This window comes from Aspergillus niger (genome assembly GCF_000002855.4).
Source record: "Aspergillus niger supercontig An15".
NCBI lineage: Eukaryota > Fungi > Ascomycota > Eurotiomycetes > Eurotiales > Aspergillaceae > Aspergillus > Aspergillus niger.
The window spans coordinates 1,450,725-1,468,606 of record NT_166530.1 but is presented as its reverse complement, the minus strand read 5'-3'; the positions used below and the strand labels follow the sequence as shown (position 1 = coordinate 1,468,606).

The window sequence follows — 17,882 nt, the reverse complement described above, 5'->3', positions numbered from 1 at the left end:
GCTCTGCATGGGCCCGCTGCTCTCCGCAAAGCATACCGGAAGTACGGAATAGCTCCCAGCAGTTTCAACATCGATCTGGCAGACTTTAAACCCATTACGACAACCCATGCTGCTGCTGGGAGCGAGATTGCAGAGCCTGATCAGACTGGCGCTGTCAGTGCTACTTCCGTCGAGAACGATGCCGAGTTCGTTTCGCCTGTTCTTATTGGCGGCCAGAAGATCGTCATGACATTTGACACTGGTTCTTCTGACTTGTAAGTCTTGGATGCAGCTGTTTACTCTTTGGTACAGTGATTAACGTCGATCTACAGTTGGGTGTTCGATACGAATCTCAATGAAACCTTGACGGGACACACGGAGTACAACCCTTCGAACTCCTCGACCTTCAAGAAGATGGACGGATACACCTTCGATGTCTCGTATGGTGACGACTCGTACGCCTCTGGCCCCGTCGGAACGGATACCGTCAACATTGGCGGCGCCATTGTCAAGGAGCAAGCCTTCGGTGTCCCCGACCAGGTATCCCAGTCGTTCATCGAGGACACGAACTCCAACGGCCTGGTCGGGTTGGGCTTTTCCTCCATCAACACCATCAAACCGGAGGCGCAAGACACGTTCTTCGCCAATGTCGCACCAAGTCTGGACGAGCCCGTCATGACCGCCTCGCTCAAGGCTGACGGAGTGGGCGAGTACGAGTTCGGCACGATCGACAAAGACAAGTACCAGGGCAACATTGCCAACATCAGCGTGGACTCATCGAACGGATACTGGCAGTTCTCCACTCCCAAGTACTCCGTGGCAGACGGAGAGCTGAAGGACATTGGAAGCTTGAACACCTCGATCGCGGACACCGGTACCTCCCTTATGCTGCTGGATGAAGACGTGGTTACTGCCTACTATGCGCAAGTTCCCAACTCGGTCTACGTGAGCAGTGCCGGTGGTTACATCTACCCCTGCAACACCACTCTTCCCAGCTTCTCGCTTGTCCTCGGCGAGTCGAGCCTGGCCACGATCCCCGGTAACCTGATCAATTTCTCCAAGGTTGGCACCAACACCACCACCGGACAGGCCTGTAAGTTGCTCCCCTTCTTTTGCATGATTGAACATGATTGACTGATTGTGCTGGTTAGTGTGCTTTGGCGGCATTCAATCCAACGGAAACACCTCGCTGCAGATTCTGGGCGATATTTTCCTGAAGGCCTTTTTCGTTGTCTTCGACATGCGCGGCCCCTCGCTTGGTGTTGCCTCTCCCAAGAACTAGTTTCCTTTTCCTGTACTTTTCCCCCGCGTGTAATAATATCGTCTGATTTTTTGGACTGTCTCCTACGTGGGCAAGATGGATGGATAGTTTGCTCACGTGCATTGCTTTACCTTGGGTCTGTGAGTCAAGGCAGGAGTGCGTGGCTGTATCTACAATTCAAGTTACAGTGCCGACCGTTATTGCCTTCCACATCGAAAAACATAGACACTCTTTCTAACCCTAATCCATGATACAAGTATATACTTCGAGTCCATATTATGGTGGTGTATCAAGGCGCCATGTTTATATCTAATGAAACCAACGTAGGTCTCATCTTCATACGTTGTTTAAAAGGTGCCGAAGAATATACGAAGATAGATATAGTAGCACCCCGAAAGTCTAACGGCTAATCAGCGCCGGTAAACGGTAAACTCCAGGCAAAGGAACACGAGGTAGGCAACTAAGAGAACTACACCTGCACTCCTCCCCAGTCCCAAAAAGATAACAGCACAAAATGCCCCAGAGGACACCCACACGGCCACCAGCTCAAAAAGCACAAAATTATCTGCCTCTTGTACCTGGTACCCCGCCACTGCAACGACACCAACACAGAGCGTCAGCAAGAAAATGTTGCTTCCTGCAGTCGTCGCAGCCATAATGCCGCCGTGGCCGCGGGAGCCACTAATGATTGCAACCAGCTTCTCTGGAAGAGTGGTGGCGAACGAGACAACGGTCAGACCGAAGACAGATCCCGAGAGGTGCAGGGAGTCGGCGATGGTGACGGCGCTGTGGGAGAGGATATATCCTGACATTGAGAGCGAGATGAATCCGAGAATGAGCTGGAATATGTGATAGGGGAGGCTTCTGCTTCGTCTGCTTTCTTTGTCAGCTGATGAAGGCGCAGGCTCATTCTCAATGAGAGGCGATGTCTCGGAGACAGGTGCATGATTGATGGATTCCCCGTCCCCGTCCTCGCTATCGCTGGATTCCCCGTCACTATCACTGTCTGATAGCTCCGGGGGCGATGCTACACCTTTATAGATGGCGTAGATGATAGAGACGATGTAGAGACCAAATATGGCAATCAAAACCCCGCCGACGATCTGGTTCAATTGGTTGAAGAATGCTAACACCACGAAGAGCGTGGTAACCATGAACAGCAGCGCCGAGTATAACTTTGCGCTGCGATCAAACTCCATGCCTTGGGGGTAGAAGAGTAGTCCCAAAGAAAAGGCACCGAGAATGTTGGAGATAGTCGAGCCCATGACGTTCCCAAGGGCTAGGGGGCTGCGATGCTGCAGGATGGCGGCAATCACCACAGCGAGCTAGTGAAGAGATTAGCCAGGATAGACATTGGATCGGATTGCACTGAATTGCAAAACACCTCTTCCCATTCAGCGCCAGCTGTCAAGAGGGCAATAACAGTTTGCGAGATACCAAGGCGCCGCCCAACAATAACGGTGTGGTCGATGAACTTGTCTGCGCCATAGTCAAGGACAAACACCCCTGCAATTAACGTGGCAACGTTGAACCACAAAGCATCCCAATCCATTTTTGTCTCTCAGCCTTTCTAATGTAGGTTGGGTGCAGTGGAAAATTGGAAAGGGCGGGTATAAGATGATGAAATAATTAAAGAGTCGTGAAAATCAAGCTTTTGTCCTGTCCTCGACCGACTGCTATACTAGCTTCCTCGTGGTTACAGGTCGGCTAGACAGCAAGTTTAACTACGTTCACAGTAAATGGCCGCTTGTGGCCTTAGGCATCAAGTAATGTTAATCTAGTATTAAATCTTACAGTCAGCTCAGCTTTTTAGTTAGATTACAGACTTTATTACTATATCTAAACCTCTTTTATGGAAAGTATACTGATATTTATAACTAAAATATTATTATTCGAGGTTACTTATATTTTACAAGGAGTTTCTATGTTTGAAACCCCATTTACCTCCCTTAATTTAGAAATTGAGTAAGGATAAACTTCTTGAAATACAAAATTACTCATATATTTTTGAAAGGGTCGATTGACTATATCTTGCTTATTAATAGCTTTGGCAGTCACGTGCAAGGGGTAGGGGTCACACGACAAAGGCAATAACGGGCGGCACTGTACATATTGAAGCAAGATTAATATGCTAAATTGGCAAGAGAATAGAGAGCAAGTTGCTGAATCAGCTTCCAGACTGGTGTAGAGAGTGAGTGTCGCCAGAAAATGTACATAACTATTTCGTAGATCGAAAGACCGTCTTCAGCAGTGCTGAGTAAGCCAACAGCCCTAAACGGTTTTGGGCGATCAGCCCAGAAACGGAGGAGGGACAAAAAAGAAAAGAAAAGGAAAAATAAACCGTAAAATGAAGCCGGACTGCAGCGAGACCAAGTGCTCCTCAATTGGTCGTTAAAAAACACTACTACTCGACTTGTAAACAAAACCATCTAATCTAATCCTATTAAACAACCCAGGAAACAAGATCCCTCTCAGCCAGGGATCTTGTGTGAGCAGCGACCAAGGTGACGCTCCTCAAGCCAACGGGGGCTCTTCTGCGGGTCGCCAGCAGAAGAACCCCGCGGTTCGCTCGACCGCTGAATCACCGTGACTGCTTAGGATTCAATCCTGCCCCTCCTCTCTCGTTCACCACCTCGTCGTCCCTCCTCCTCTTCCTCCAGCCTGCCGGTCGCCCATTCGCAAAAATGGCCATCAACTCTGCCCCCGAGTCCTCCCTCCTTTCCCTCCTCTACCGCTCCTACCCTACCGCCATCTCCCCCGACGCCACGGAGCCCGACCTTCACACGGCCACCCCCAAAATCTTTCCGCAGACTAGCTTTTCCGTCGCCGAAGAGGCCGACGTCAAGCAATGGCTGGCCACCATCTCCGGTCTGCAGACCGCTCTCAGCAAGGATGACAAGCCCGTCGTCTCGACCATCCTCTCCCAGCTGAACTCTCACCTCGCCACCCGCACAACCCTGCTCGGTGCGAAGCCCTCCGTGGCTGATATTGCCGTCTACGCTCTCGTCGCTCCTCTCGTCGAGAAATGGACCCCCGAGGAGCGTACCGGCGAGCAGGGCTACCACCACATCGTCCGTCACGTCGACTTCGTCCAGAACAGCCGCATTTTCGCTCTACAGATCCCCGACGAGGAGAAGGTCACCATTGACGTGAACGACGTTCGCTTCGTGCCCAAGCCCGTCGACCCCAAGGAGGAGAAGGAGCGCAAGAAGAAGGAGAAGGCCGCTGCCCAGAAGCCCGAGGCTGCTGGCAAGCCCCTCGTTGTCGGTCAGGGCAAGCCCGAGGCTGCGGCCAAGGCCGACGGTGCTAAGGGTGACGCCGCCGCCGCTGCTAAGCCCGAGGGCAAGCCCAAGAAGGAGAAGAAGGAGAAGAAGGAAAAGAAGGAGAAGCCGGCCAAGGCTGCGCCCGCCCCTGCTGCTCCCCCGTCTCCCTCCGTCATTGACCTCCGTGTTGGTCACATTCTTCGTGCCGTCAACCACCCCAACGCCGACTCCCTCTACGTCTCGACCATCGACTGCGGTGACGCCCCGGGCACCGAGAACACCTCTCTGGATGAGGCCACAGGCAAGACCGTCCGCACGGTGTGCTCCGGCCTGAACGGTCTGATTCCCCTGGAGGAGATGCAGAACCGCAAGATTGTCGCCGTCTGCAACCTGAAGCCCGTCACCATGCGTGGCATCAAGTCCTGCGCCATGGTTTTGGCTGCCTCTCCCCGCGTGGCTGAGGGCGAGGACTCGCACGCTGGACCCGTCGAGCTCGTTTCGCCTCCTGCCGATGCCCCTGCCGGTGAGCGCGTGTGCTTCGAGGGCTGGACCGAGGGTGAGCCCGAGAAGGTGCTCAACCCTAAGAAGAAGGTCTGGGAGACCTACCAGCCTGGTTTCACCACCACCGATGACCTCGAGGTCGCCTTTGAGATGTCTGCCGTTCCGGCCGTGCAGGGCCAGGAGGGCAAGCCCGCTCTGGGTAAGTTGAAGACGCAGTCCGGTGGACTTTGCACAGTCAAGAGCCTGAAGGGAGCGGCTGTCCGGTAAGGGATTAATTGAATTGGGGAGAGATACAAAAGGCAGTTTCAATAGGAAGAAAAGAAAAAAGAGGGCTGCTCTAATCAAAAACGTAAATAGTCAGTTATGATTGATAGCGCCATTGCGAGTTAGACGAGAAATGGGAATGATATATCGATATTAATCCACACATCTCTATACCCTAAATTTCTCCTCACCTTGAATTAATCTACCCCTCACCACTATGATTGCCAAGTATAATCATCCGAGAACGTAACCAACTTCGCGGAAATCTCCCGCTATCGGAACATAATCACATAAACCCACTTTCAGAATCCTTTCTTGTTCATCTTTTCCCCTGAAAATTCCCAATCATAGTATCATACATATAGCCACATCCACAGAAATCCCCCCCCCAACAAAGTAACATACATTGCCATATAAAGGATACTCCATCTCACCATGAGAGCAGTCCGATACCACGGCCGAGGCGATATCCGCGTCGAGGAGATCCAGGAACCCGGGTCGTGCGGGGTGGGTGAGGTGAAGGTTCGTCTCTTCCTATCTTGTTCATTTCATAGCAGTTTCTTGGTTCTATATTCCGATAATATTATATCTCTATACTATGATACCCTGTTATTATGGCGGTCCTTGCATGATCTTCTATTATCTTATCTACTATACTATCTTTCTTACTGGTAGGATATAGTACTAATATGCTATGATAGATTCGGCCTGCTTTCGTGGGTATATGCGGTAGTGGTACGATGTTCTTCCCCACCTAAAACTAATACACATTATACAATATGTACTATGAGCAAAAAGTCCAGTCCACGCTGATGGAACAATTAGACATCCACGAATACCTCCACGGCCCGTCCACCATCCCGAGCACAACGCACCCCATAACGGGGGAAAAGATCCCCGTGACACTAGGCCACGAGTTCAGCGGCACGATTATAGAAGTAGGGGAGGGTGTGACTCGTCTCCAGGTTGGTGATAATGTGGCTATTAAGCCGAATCTGTTCGATGGAGGGTGTGCGGCTTGTCTGGGGGGTTGGGTGAATTGTTGTGATAATTTGGGGTTTGTGGGGTTTAGTGGTATCTCTCTCTCTCTTCTTTCTTACTTTTGTTTTGGTTGGTGGTGGTGTCTATTTGAGAGTTTGGCTGACTGTACAACAGGTAGTGCTGGTGGATTATCAGATTATGTTGTTGTCAAGGAGGATAGGGCTGTAAGGTTGCCGGAGGGGTTTGATTTGGATCTTGGAGGTGAGTTGACTATCTTTTACTATTGAATGTTGATTGGGGTATTGATGTGGTGCTAATTGTGTAGCACTCGTGGAGCCGTTGACTGTGGCATGGCATGCAGTCAATCGGTCTTCTATTCAAAATGATCATGCGCGTACGGCACTGGTGGTGGGTGCCGGGCCTATTGGGCTTGCTGTACTTCTGGTTCTTAAGGCCCGCGGCATTGAGTCCGTTGTCGTCGTGGAGGTCTCGTCGCAGCGGAGGGAACTTGCTAGCTCTTTGGGCGCTACGCGGGTTCTTGACCCCCGGACGGCCGATGTTGTGGGCACGGTGCGTGCGATGACGGGCAATGCCGGAGCTGATATAGCATTTGAATGCTCTGCAGTGCAAGCAGGTTTAGACACCGCTTTGAAGGGGATTCGAGCACGGGGCACAATGACGATTTTATCTCTCTGGAGTGAGAAGCCGGCAATCGATGCATTTGACGTGGTACTAGGCGAAAAGCACGTGGTAGGGTCGGTGATATATGAAGACGGAGAATTTGAGGCCGTCATCGAAGCTATGTGGTCAGGTACGTGACTGCCAGAACCATGACCTACACATGCCAGCCATGCTTAACTATATCCACACGTTATACCGAAACTGACTGAACACAGGCAAACTCAACCCTCGGGCCTTAATCACCAGTAAAATCCGCATGGAGGACATCGTAGAAAAAGGCTTCAAAACGTTAATCCACGGCCGAGACAACCAAATCAAGATCTTGGTGGACATTTCTGCATGAAAGTCCGAGACATCGAGAGCGAGTGGGACGAATATTGATCAGCTGCGGCTGGCGGTGTGTAGCACAACATGGTCCAAATTCAGATACGTGTGTTGTTACTTGCATTTTAGCCCATGTTATACATGACAACATCCATACCATGCCCTTGTTACTTCTGCCCGGGATTGGCGTACTTGAAGGCGCAGCGTAGCCAGTTTTCTTTGCTTTGCCCGGGCAATGCCCAGACCAGCAGAGGCAGACGTGTCAGCAATGCCAAGGCATTTCTTGATCCGGGGACTCCGTGTCGTAGACTGGTCCGCCAGGGGAGGGGAATACGGCGCTAGCTATGTGCGTGATGTAGAAATGTTCCCTGCAGTGTTGTCTCTCGATATCCATGGAAAGGAGGAAATTCCTTGAAGAGGAGGCGAGGCGGGGGTGGGAGGACTGTACCTTCAACGTCCAACACGTGTGGAATGAATACGAGAGACTGAGCAGGGATGGTGAGTGTAACCACGACAGCAAGCTGTCCAGTCTTTCGGAACGGTAAGTGGTAGTGGTGGTGGTGCCAAGCAGTGCTATTCCCGCGCGACTCTGCTGGGGCGGGGTCGATTTCTCGTATAACCTCATCCATCCCCAAGTAGTTCGATGCAGCAGCAGCATTCAGCGGGCGAACCAGTCCGTCAGATGCCAACTAGTTAGTTAACTAGTCAATTAGTTGGATGAATCCACCTCGCCTGATTCAGCGGGGATCGTGGACCCCGACGCCAGTTCGTTCTGGACACTTGGGGAGGCTGGCCATGTCAGTTAGTGCTATCCGCGAAGGATAGTTAGTCGAATCGAGGTGTCAGATATCCCATTGTCCGGTAAGCTTAGTGTGTAGTTAGTTACAGTGATCGGGTTTTCGGCAATTGAAGGGAAAAAAGAGAGTTTCACTTCCTAGAAACTGACTGTAGTCTAGACCTCATCGCCACCAACATTACCCCCTACACAGACACACAGCATATCGTACAATTAAGTAATATCCATCTCCCCTCTCCAATCTTCCACCTTCAATATATTAAGCTACTACGACGTAGTAGTATCAACCTAGTTACCTCCGAGATCTCCCCACCATTCACCTCGGAGATAACGCAACTCATCCTCATCTATCTAATATCCATCACGCGCACCTAAAGCCTTCATCCTTGCTTACCCTTTTTGTGTCCTTCCCTCTCGGTCCCCATTCAAACACAGACACAAGCACAATAAGCACACCCCGGTCCATACTTCTACTTAATTTAGCTTAGTGTGAATACTAGTCTGCAGAAGGAACATGCGTTCGATCGCGCCACTTTGGGGTAAGTTGCTGTTGCTGTGCTCTCCAGGGTATAGTAGTCGGTGGTATCATAAATCGCGTCAAATGGTGCAAAGTGGTTACGAGATAGTATCAAATAAGTACTCCATACCTAGTAGGCTAGTTAGTGGTCTACGATCAGTCTGGATGCACAGACGGGCTTAACGAAGTCAGTACTTATGGAATCTGAAATAAATGGTAAATCTTGTTTTATTCTTATTTTCGAGAGATTTTAATTCCATTTGAATCCCAACCGTGCTTGTTCAATATTGATGTTGCTGTTAATAGGATAGCCGGGTTGGCCATGATAACGTCACCCATCATACTGAAGTACATTAGTAGAAGAGGTGGTACGCAGTATGTTGTATCGGAGAATAATCTATTGATTATTCATTGTTTAGTTAGTCCAGTTCGTTAGCTGACTTGAGCACTGGTGAATTGGTTACTCAAATTCTAAGATGATGAGTCTAGAAAGTATTCTCTCTCTTCAAGTAGTAGTAACGCGAAGAAGAGTATGAAATTGGAACCAGTTTTCTACCTGCATAAAGGGGCGTAACAGTGGCTGCCGTCGTCTTATGCATGTCTCGCCTCCACTTACGCTGACCTGCCTTTTGCCTTTCATTACAACTTTTGCTAATTTAAGGAACAGAGAAGTGTAAGGACTGGAGAATCCTGGCAAATTTTAACTCACAATTGTTACAGTTCGTTTGTCAGTAATAATGTGTGATGATGATCAGGATTATGATGATTATTAGTAGTATGGCCTGATCTGATTCCCAAGTAGCAAGTAGTAATGAGTACCTGCCTCTGTTTCATCTTCCCTTTAGAGTCATAAAATAATCCATTAACTGACCGGTACCTAACTGACGCCATACCCAGACTCCCTCCATCTATTAATAACCACATAAGTATCCATTAACCTAAGACTACTACCTGACCAGCTAACTAGTAGTAAGTATCCATCGTTCAAGCTCCATCCATCTCCTTTTCCTTCTTGGTTCTCACAACCCGAAGAAGTGTGTGGATCCCCCCATCCATCCTGACTTTCAATGGTACTACGGAGAACAGTCCTAGATTAGTACTTTTCTACCTTAGTTGGTTACCTCCCCCCCACCCACGGTTTCAAACTTCTGGTTTGGTTGGTTCTTGTCGCTTCCTTTTTTTTCGCAGCATCTCTTATCCGCGTGTGCCTGATTCTGGCTCTGGCGTTGAAACTAATTATTATCCATCCCATCTACACTAAACTAAACTAAACTAAACCACCCCCGATTTGCCCTTCGGCTGCCGGCGCCTCGATCTTTTCGATTTCCTTGGTTCGGGACGGGGATCGAGTGCAAGCAACTAAATTTTTTTTTTCTGCGCCTCTTACTCGTATAGCCTTTTTTTTCTTTCTCAATTTCTAATTTTTTTTTATTATTTTGCCCCTTTGTGCTTGCTGATGGTCGGCAGCCGCTGCAATTGGTTACTCCTGGGATATTTATTTTATTCTGATTATTATTATAATCTTCGCTGTGCTACTGCCAATACTTCTGCTACTGTAAATCGAGGCGAGAGGCTGTCGGTGGTCCCTTGACCTACCTTGCTGGAGACTGACTTCCGAAGAGTGCCCCATCATGCTCTGATCGGGATTTATCTAATGAACCCTGTTTGCTGATCGCTTAGAGGGAAAATAACTGTCCGACTTGTCTGTCTGTCTGTCTGATTCCGTGATTCTTAAACTTCTGGGACCCTGTCGCCTGTCGTTTGCGATTTTGGGTTTCCCTTGTTCTTGTTCTCTCGAACCTTTTTTTGCGCCCCAAGCATGTTGTTGCGCTGAGTTCGGCTCTACGCTGACATTGTTATTATTATTGTCACCTACTTATCTACTACCCCCTTACCGTTGGCATCTATTCTTGGAGTTGTTGGTTGTGCTGGCCAACCTTCGTCATGGGAACTCCACTTGTTGGTACCGCTATTATCACCGGGGCGAATGGATTGCTCGGGTCGGAGATAGCTGTCTCGATTGCTAAAGCACAGCCGTTTGTTCACTTACTGCTGGTGGCCCGCGATATCAGATCCGACAGCGTCAAGGATGTGACGGACAGGATCCGTCTCATCGGACCCCGCTCCGTCGAGGTGGTTAAAGCAGACCTTGCCTGCTTTAACTCCGTCGTGAGCTTTTCCCAATACACCGTCGAGAGGGTACGAAGTAAAGAGATCCCTCCCGTGATCTTGTTGATCAACTCCGCCGCAACTTCGTCATACGTTACCGATCAAGTCACACGAGATGGGTACGATCCCGTCTACCAGACCAACTGCATCGCGCCGTTCCTGTTGACTGTGAGCCTGCTCGAGGCCTTCCGCGCAGGCGACGGTACACCGAACGGTGGTGCTCGAGTAATCAATATCGGGTGCTCCTCCATGTCCAAGGGATCCCTGGACTATTTTGACAGCGAAGACCCGGAGAGCGCTGCCCAGCCGCCAGGAACACCAATTGGCGCCAAGGAAGCGACCAGTCGCTTCGGAAGTAGTAAGTTGTTAATGAGCGCTGCTATGTATGCCTTGCGTCGAAGTCTGGTACTTGTGAGTTGTCCTCCCCTACGGTCCCCTCTGTCCCAAAGTACCCCACTAACAAAAGCCGAATGGGGGTAGACGGGCAACATCTCGCTCAATGTATACACAATGGATCCCGGCGGTATGACCGGAGAGAGCCACCTAACGACCGATGCCCCGTTATCGGTCCGAATGGCACACCAGACGCGGTCTGGACTCCGGCCATTCCTGCGGGTGTTTTCCAAGAGTACGATAAACAAGGCTAGCGTTCCAGCCAAGGTCATTGCAAGAGTCGCATTTCAAAAGGAGACGGTGGAGAACTGGGGAAGGGAACGATATTATATCTTGGATAGCGAATACGAGGCCGCATCCGTCATTCCGGCCTTGCGGGATGTGCCGCGCATGGATGGGCTGCTGCAGAAGGTTATGCGACAGATCGAGATAGGCGTCAAAGGCATGGGATCGCCTCAATCAAGAGTATCGCGGCTGACTGCTCGTTAGTGGGGGATTCTACAAGCATTTCTGACATCATCTCTTTCTGTTCTGTTCTGTGTCTTTTGCGCGGTACACCATCCCAAAATTAGGAGCATTTCTGGGGCGTTACTTTGAACTATCGGTTGAACCTGGGTTTGCAGATAAGGAGTTGATTTTTCTTTGGGTCATAAAAAGCCACTATTGCTGTATTTAGAAAATGAACTGTACAGGAGCGATGAGCCGCCAATCAAGATGGACAACCACCGCAGTTGATCAAAAGATAATGGAACCGAGAAAAACGTGGAGTAAGAGAGGAGAGAGACGAGCCAGAAGGAGGTTGCATGGCTGCAAACGGAGAAGGCCTGATGCCGGATTCGGTTCTGGACCCGGAAGGCGGGCTATGCTTGGCACCTCTTGCTCGACGCCGCCTTGAGCCTACGTTCGGTCGACGCAATCAATGCTACCGTCAGACCTCGTTGTTCAATTCTCACGCTCGTTCGGCCCCTTGAAGCCTTTTCGGTACCTTTTTATTAATCTCCTGGATCTGCGATCCGCTAACATTCTTCATCGTCTGTGCCCGCGTCGGTGTTGTTTTCTACCCCCCGTAAGCGCATTCCAGGGATTCTTGAAGCTGGTGGTCATCGCTCCGGGATCTAGGAGCCCCGGAGGTTCTTTGCTTCAGGACCTGTTTCCTAGCTACATGCAATTGTAGGAGAGATGAACCGGCATCACGCCTTCTCGAATGGCTATGCTGCCTACCCCCGCGGCAAAGCCAGTCACAACAACACCTTTTCAATTTCCCCCCACCGGTAAGCGGCCCCTGCAACTGTCGAAGATCATCGCATATCATCACCACCTTCACATGGATTAGACCTCGCTGGAGGTCAATCGGTGGCCTGACATATCAGTCATCAAACTAGCAGTGCAAGAGGATCGTTTGGACTGACATTGGTTTGCTAGCTTTCAACCGCGCCCACAACCGGCTTTGCGACGTCGAAGACAGCTCCTTCAACGACTCTGCCTTATTGCCGCCATTTCAACGCTGCTGTTGATCCTCATTTTCCCTTCATTTCGAGCGTTATTCCTCCCCGCAGTCTCGCTTGGCCTTGTTTCCTCCGCCGAAGATTTACAATTAGAAACAGTCCGATACTATGACTTGTCAAAAATGCAGGGCAGTGGCAGTGGTTGGGAGCATGGAGAACGGGTACTCATGTGCACACCCTTGAGAGACGCTGCGTCTCACCTGCCAATGTTCTTTTCGCATCTTCGCAACCTTACGTACCCTCATAACCTGATAGACCTGGCGTTCTTGGTTTCGGATTCCGAAGATAATACGATGGAAATGTTGTCATCGATGCTGGATGACCTGCAGAACGACGCCGATCCGAAGATGTCGTTCGGAGAGATTTCGGTTATCCAGAAGGATTTTGGTCAACAGGTCCAACAAGATGTGGAGAGTAGACACGGATTCGCCGCCCAGGCAAGTCGCAGAAAGCTGATGGCTCAGGCACGGAACTGGTTGCTTAGCGCCACTCTGCGTCCGACGCATAGCTGGGTTTACTGGAGAGATGCGGACGTCTTGACGGCCCCCACAACTATTCTGGAGGACCTTATGAGACACGACAAGGATGTTATCGTTCCGAGTGAGTATTTACCCGCGACTTACGCGATTTCTATTCTAATATTTGTGCTAGATGTTTGGCGCCCCCTGCCAGATTGGCTAGGTGGGGAACAACCGTACGATCTGAACTCCTGGCAGGAGTCAGAAACCGCACTGGCCCTTGCCGAAACTCTGGACGAGGATGCGGTCATTGTGGAAGGTTATGCTGAGTATGCAACGTGGAGGCCTCACCTCGCCTATCTGCGTGACCCATACGGGGATCCTGATATGGAAATGGAGCTTGACGGCGTAGGAGGCGTCAGTATTCTGGCGAAGGCCCGTGTCTTCCGGGCCGGAGTCCATTTCCCGGCCTTCAGTTTTGAGAAGCATGCCGAGACCGAAGGATTCGGAAAGGTAGGATTTTACGATGGCGATTCCACATGCAATATGCTAACTCGAGACAGATGGCGAGACGGATGGGATTTTCCGTCATTGGCCTTCCGCACTACACGATCTGGCATCTTTATGAGCCGAGCGTGGATGACCTCCAACATATGGAGGAGATGGAGCAGGAGCGACTGGAACGTGAGAGGGAAGAACAAGAACAGGCCGAGCGTGCTGAGCGGGTTCAATCGCTGTTCAAGGACGCCAAGTCGCAGTGGGATGTCGATAGTGCAAACCTCCAAGACGCCATTGATAAGGAAGGGAAGAGCCAGGCGAGCGACTACTCGTCGTCATCATCGGATGTCGATAGTACGAAAGGCAGCGAAGAAGGTCCCGTGGCCCAGCCCGCTGCGAAAGAGCAGGAAGAGCCTACAAATGAAAGAAAACAGGCGAAGCAATAGAGCAGCAATGCTTGGAGTGTCGAGATCCAGTGACAGTCGAAACGGGCCACAAGGATTGGGTCACTGAGGTTTTCCTCAAACAACGGCGCTGAAAACCCCATTATAGACTGACCCTGCAGCGCTGTGCTGGCCACAGGGCGACTTCTTTGACTGGAACTACTGTTTCTGGATGGGCTCCTGTACTGTGTAAATGGTGTTGGGGACTAAATTTGCTTATGGCTTTCCTTTGCTTCTACTTGATTGTCTGATCACACAAGAAAATAAACTTGTTGATCTCTGTTATGGCTGAGATGATAGCTTTTAATTATGTACAGCATAGACCAATGAATTACTGCATTAAATGAAAGAACAGCTATTCAACCCAATGCCTTTCGTAACTGAATATTCAGGTTGTAGTTTCACATTGTGATTCCCACACCAGGCGCATGGCAAGTTCCGTTTGCAAATTAAGCGGTGGCCCGTGCATTTATCGATCTCGAAAAGCACGCGTACCGCGTCAAGAGCCCACGCGGAATGTTCCTCTGCACATCTACAATCGTTGGGAAGGGAACATAATCAAAGCGACTGCAACCCTTCCACACGCCCTTCTTTTCTACCCCGAAATCACATTGAAGTCAAAGATGTCCACACAATCCGCCCAAAGCATCCTCTTCACCCACACGGCCCCGCAACAAGCCTTCCGATTACTCGAACTGCCACCGGATCTCGCAGAACTTCTTGCTTCAGACAATCCTCCAACGTACGTACAGCAATCCAATGCCACCCAATAAAAGGAGTGTTGAACTAACAAATCTAACTCAACAGGCTTGAAATCAAATCTCCCACACCCACCACCGACACAACCGACGCTCCCACCGACACCACCCGCGAATACATCAACCTCTGCACCCCAACCCAAACCTACCGCATTCGCCAAGTCCAGTCCTCCAACTCACTCCATATCCTCCGCCCAAGCGACGATGGCACCCAGCGCGGCGACCTCGCCGTCATCGGCGCCACACAAGAAAACGACGAGACCGTCCCCGACGTGAACCTCTCGGAGACAATGACTGCGATCGCGAAGTGCGGGTCCACGCTTGAACTATACAATCCGCAGGAAGGGCTCAATATAATCCCGATTCTCGAGGGGTTATTGGGGAAATACGACTCGGCTGATGATGTCTCCATGTCTACGAAGCAGGGAGGGAGGGTGGTGCAGTCTACGGACCAGAGACAGATTGTTGAGAAGCTATTTGCTGATGTTCCAGTGTCGAATCTGCAATGTGCGAGGGCCTGGAAGGATATTTGTGCGTTTGTGTTACCTGCTACGGGTCGTGGGTGGGTCCCGACGGCGAGGGCCAAGATTGGGGTGTGGAAACGGATGGTGGAGGGGGCTGTGTTGCAGGGGATTGATCTGGGGACGCAATTCTTGGTAAGGGATCTGTGGAAGTCGATACTTGATGAGGATGGAGAAGGGGAGTGGCCGAGGGAGTTGTTTGAGGCGGTTGTAAGGAGGGTTTGTGAGACTGGTGATGAAGGGTCGTTGTTGGAGGGGGAGTTGAAGTGTAAGTTTCCTGTATCCCAGAAGGCGTGGATTTGACTGGCCGGAGCTGACTCTTTTATCTGTTGGTGCAGGGGCCAGTATTGATAAGGAGCGGTGCGTGCGATGGGTTGGCGAAACCTATTTAGAGGCTGTGGCGCCTACGGCGGGTGCTGCTGCTGGGCGTAGCGAATTTCTCAACGCTTGGAAGGATCATCTGCCAGAAGGCTGGAGGGAGGAAGCTACGTTCTCGCAGCTTACGGTAGGAGTCTTCCTTTATTCGTCTTTCTTGCTTTACTCTAACAGTGAGTACAGGAGGATAAACATAGATTCCCTGATCCAACGACTGTCTGCTTTGTCAGTGATGAAGATCGGCAGAGACTGAAGAAAAATCTCTCAACAGATGCTAGTGCGTCTACCGCTGCGAAAAAGACAAGAAACTGGCATGAATTATTCAAAACCCAGAAGCGACAGAAGCGACAGAAGCGTTGAGGCTCTAATTTTAGAGGCATTATGAACTTTATCAGGGGGGCAGGTCTTCCTCAGCACCAGGCGTACTTCTCGTTCAAGTGCCATTCCACGTTTGCACCCAAGCCGTGGTCGGCGCCAGTCCATCTCAGGCACGCAATGCTGCTCTTTTCCCGATGGACTACCTCGGCCTTGGGGTCCAGCAAGGCAACTGCTTTTCTCAACAGCGGCGTTGGGTTCCAGAACTCAACTGTTGCCATGTTCCATCTGTGCGCTTCGAGCTGAGCACGTCGCAGGACCGCCGCCATGGCTTTCACGATCTTCTCGTCCTGTTCTGGTGAGGTTGGCTCGTCGTACACCCACCGGAGGATGTAAAGGGTATTTTCCTCGGGCGTTTCACCAAAGCTCCTGTTCCAGGCACAGTACACCCCAGCGCTGTCTTCTCCGGCACCCTTTACGCGAGGCAATTCTCGGTCGGAATGAATTCTCTCGGCATAGAATTCTTCTCTCGCCCAGTGCCATTCAAAGTGCTCGAAGTTTGGCGCAATCGCAATCCTGGGCACTGACGACTTTTGGGAGACTGCTCTCAACAGTTCACGCTCTTTTTGCAAAACTTCCTCACTACAGATGCTCTCGTGGACGTCCTCCGCTGCCAAAATCCTTGTTTTAGGGAAGTTGGCCTGGGCATTGGCAGAGGCATAGTCTTCCTCAGAAACTGGCGGCAAGGCAAAATGGCATGACATGTATGGCTGCCAACCAAATTGGGCATAAAAGTCCTTTCCGATATCCGAAAAGAGAACGGTGAAAAGACAACACTTTCGGGTTTCTGTCTCCATCTTCCAGGTCTCGATCTTCTTGCTCAGCTCCTGCATCATTCTCTTGGCGTATCCTTTGCCTCTGAAGTCCGGCCGGCAATAGACACTTCCAATGCCATGAGTTAAGACATCCTCCACAGTACCGTCATGTGCCAACATGGCTTTCTTTCTGTATGTCTCGCAAGAACCGAGGATCGTTCTATGCTCTTCCGGCTCGTTGCGATCAACCAAGATCCAACAGGTCAAGCCATCCTTATTCAGCCGTTGCTGATACAGATGGTTCTCGCGCATGATATAGGTCTCAAGGTCCAGACGACCCTTCCATGCTTTGCTGTTGAGGCGGATGGACTCAATCCGCTCTCCGGGGGTGGCAGGAACCAGTACCAATTCAGGAGAATCCCCTTGAGGGAGCTTCTTGCCGTTGAAATAGGAGTTGTCAGCAGCGATCATGATGTCTACTTGGTAGAACAGAGCTGTTCTTCTTGTTGCCTGATGGTGAAACTTGGATATGAGGGGGTGAAAGAGATTCAAGTGAGCGAGAAATGGTGAATGGACTACACGGCGCGTTTTGAGAGCAGATGTTTGGAGCAAAGGAGCAACTCCGAAGGTGTTCGACCGGAGTCCGCTCAAGACCGCAAGGGGGGCGCCGAATATTATAGATGGACTGATAAGGATAAGAAAGTAGACGTGACCGGGATAACTTACTGGGCGCGCAGGCAGCTGATTCTATTCGCTCCGACAGCCGACGACAAGCGGCGACAAGCGCAGCGGTAAAAGAAGCTGAGGGATGGACTTGCCTGGATTGGGTTGCGTCTCATGCCCCGTGACGTCGAGCGGCGCATGATGACCACACACGACGTTAGGGCATAGGGCTCGCCGGATATGGGGGTTGGGTGGATTGGTCTGGGGTTCGGGGACTACCGGGGGCTATTGAATTGACGTCGTGAGATATACTTGACTACCGATTTGTTTTGTGAATCGAGTTGTCTAGAAATGATCAATCCATCCGGAACTTGAAATTAACTTTCAATTCTGAACGCCCAT

The 17,882-nt window shown here is 50.6% G+C and overlaps 8 protein-coding genes across 8 annotated transcripts; 6 read left to right on the top strand and 2 right to left on the bottom strand.

Annotated features, from left to right (window-relative positions):
* On the top strand, positions 1-1,261 carry An15g06280 (uncharacterized protein; the record flags this gene model as incomplete). The annotated part of the gene is made up of 3 exons (XM_001397119.3): positions 1-254; positions 312-1,072; positions 1,131-1,261. Coding segments are annotated over 3 exons (1,146 nt in total), but the record flags the coding sequence as incomplete, so codon positions are not given.
* A 389-nt stretch (positions 1,262-1,650) lies between these two features.
* Positions 1,651-2,792, bottom strand: An15g06270 (uncharacterized protein; the record flags this gene model as incomplete). The annotated part of the gene is made up of 2 exons (XM_001397118.1): positions 1,651-2,565; positions 2,625-2,792. 2 exons carry the CDS (start codon positions 2,790-2,792, stop codon positions 1,651-1,653), a joined length of 1,083 nt encoding a protein of 360 aa, XP_001397155.1.
* Positions 2,793-3,924: 1,132 nt separating this feature from the next.
* On the top strand, positions 3,925-5,271 carry An15g06260 (uncharacterized protein; the record flags this gene model as incomplete). The annotated part of the gene is made up of 1 exon (XM_001397117.3): positions 3,925-5,271. The coding sequence occupies one exon, from the start codon at positions 3,925-3,927 to the stop codon at positions 5,269-5,271; it is 1,347 nt and encodes a 448-aa protein (XP_001397154.1).
* A 432-nt stretch (positions 5,272-5,703) lies between these two features.
* On the top strand, positions 5,704-7,273 carry An15g06250 (uncharacterized protein; the record flags this gene model as incomplete). The annotated part of the gene is made up of 6 exons (XM_001397116.1): positions 5,704-5,790; positions 5,970-6,003; positions 6,094-6,342; positions 6,424-6,510; positions 6,575-7,060; positions 7,146-7,273. The coding sequence occupies 6 exons, from the start codon at positions 5,704-5,706 to the stop codon at positions 7,271-7,273; spliced, it is 1,071 nt and encodes a 356-aa protein (XP_001397153.1).
* Positions 7,274-10,511: 3,238 nt separating this feature from the next.
* Positions 10,512-11,618, top strand: An15g06240 (uncharacterized protein; the record flags this gene model as incomplete). Its single annotated transcript, XM_001397115.3, has 2 exons — positions 10,512-11,147; positions 11,217-11,618. The coding sequence occupies 2 exons, from the start codon at positions 10,512-10,514 to the stop codon at positions 11,616-11,618; spliced, it is 1,038 nt and encodes a 345-aa protein (XP_001397152.1).
* Positions 11,619-12,308: 690 nt separating this feature from the next.
* On the top strand, positions 12,309-14,036 carry An15g06230 (uncharacterized protein; the record flags this gene model as incomplete). Its single annotated transcript, XM_001397114.3, has 4 exons — positions 12,309-12,400; positions 12,552-13,234; positions 13,286-13,605; positions 13,656-14,036. The coding sequence occupies 4 exons, from the start codon at positions 12,309-12,311 to the stop codon at positions 14,034-14,036; spliced, it is 1,476 nt and encodes a 491-aa protein (XP_001397151.1).
* A 620-nt stretch (positions 14,037-14,656) lies between these two features.
* Positions 14,657-15,940, top strand: An15g06220 (uncharacterized protein; the record flags this gene model as incomplete). Its single annotated transcript, XM_059744751.1, has 3 exons — positions 14,657-14,775; positions 14,841-15,580; positions 15,651-15,940. 3 exons carry the CDS (start codon positions 14,657-14,659, stop codon positions 15,938-15,940), a joined length of 1,149 nt encoding a protein of 382 aa, XP_059602601.1.
* A 157-nt stretch (positions 15,941-16,097) lies between these two features.
* On the bottom strand, positions 16,098-17,680 carry An15g06210 (uncharacterized protein; the record flags this gene model as incomplete). The annotated part of the gene is made up of 2 exons (XM_001397112.3): positions 16,098-17,502; positions 17,544-17,680. The coding sequence occupies 2 exons, from the start codon at positions 17,678-17,680 to the stop codon at positions 16,098-16,100; spliced, it is 1,542 nt and encodes a 513-aa protein (XP_001397149.3).
* Positions 17,681-17,882: the final 202 nt, after the last annotated feature.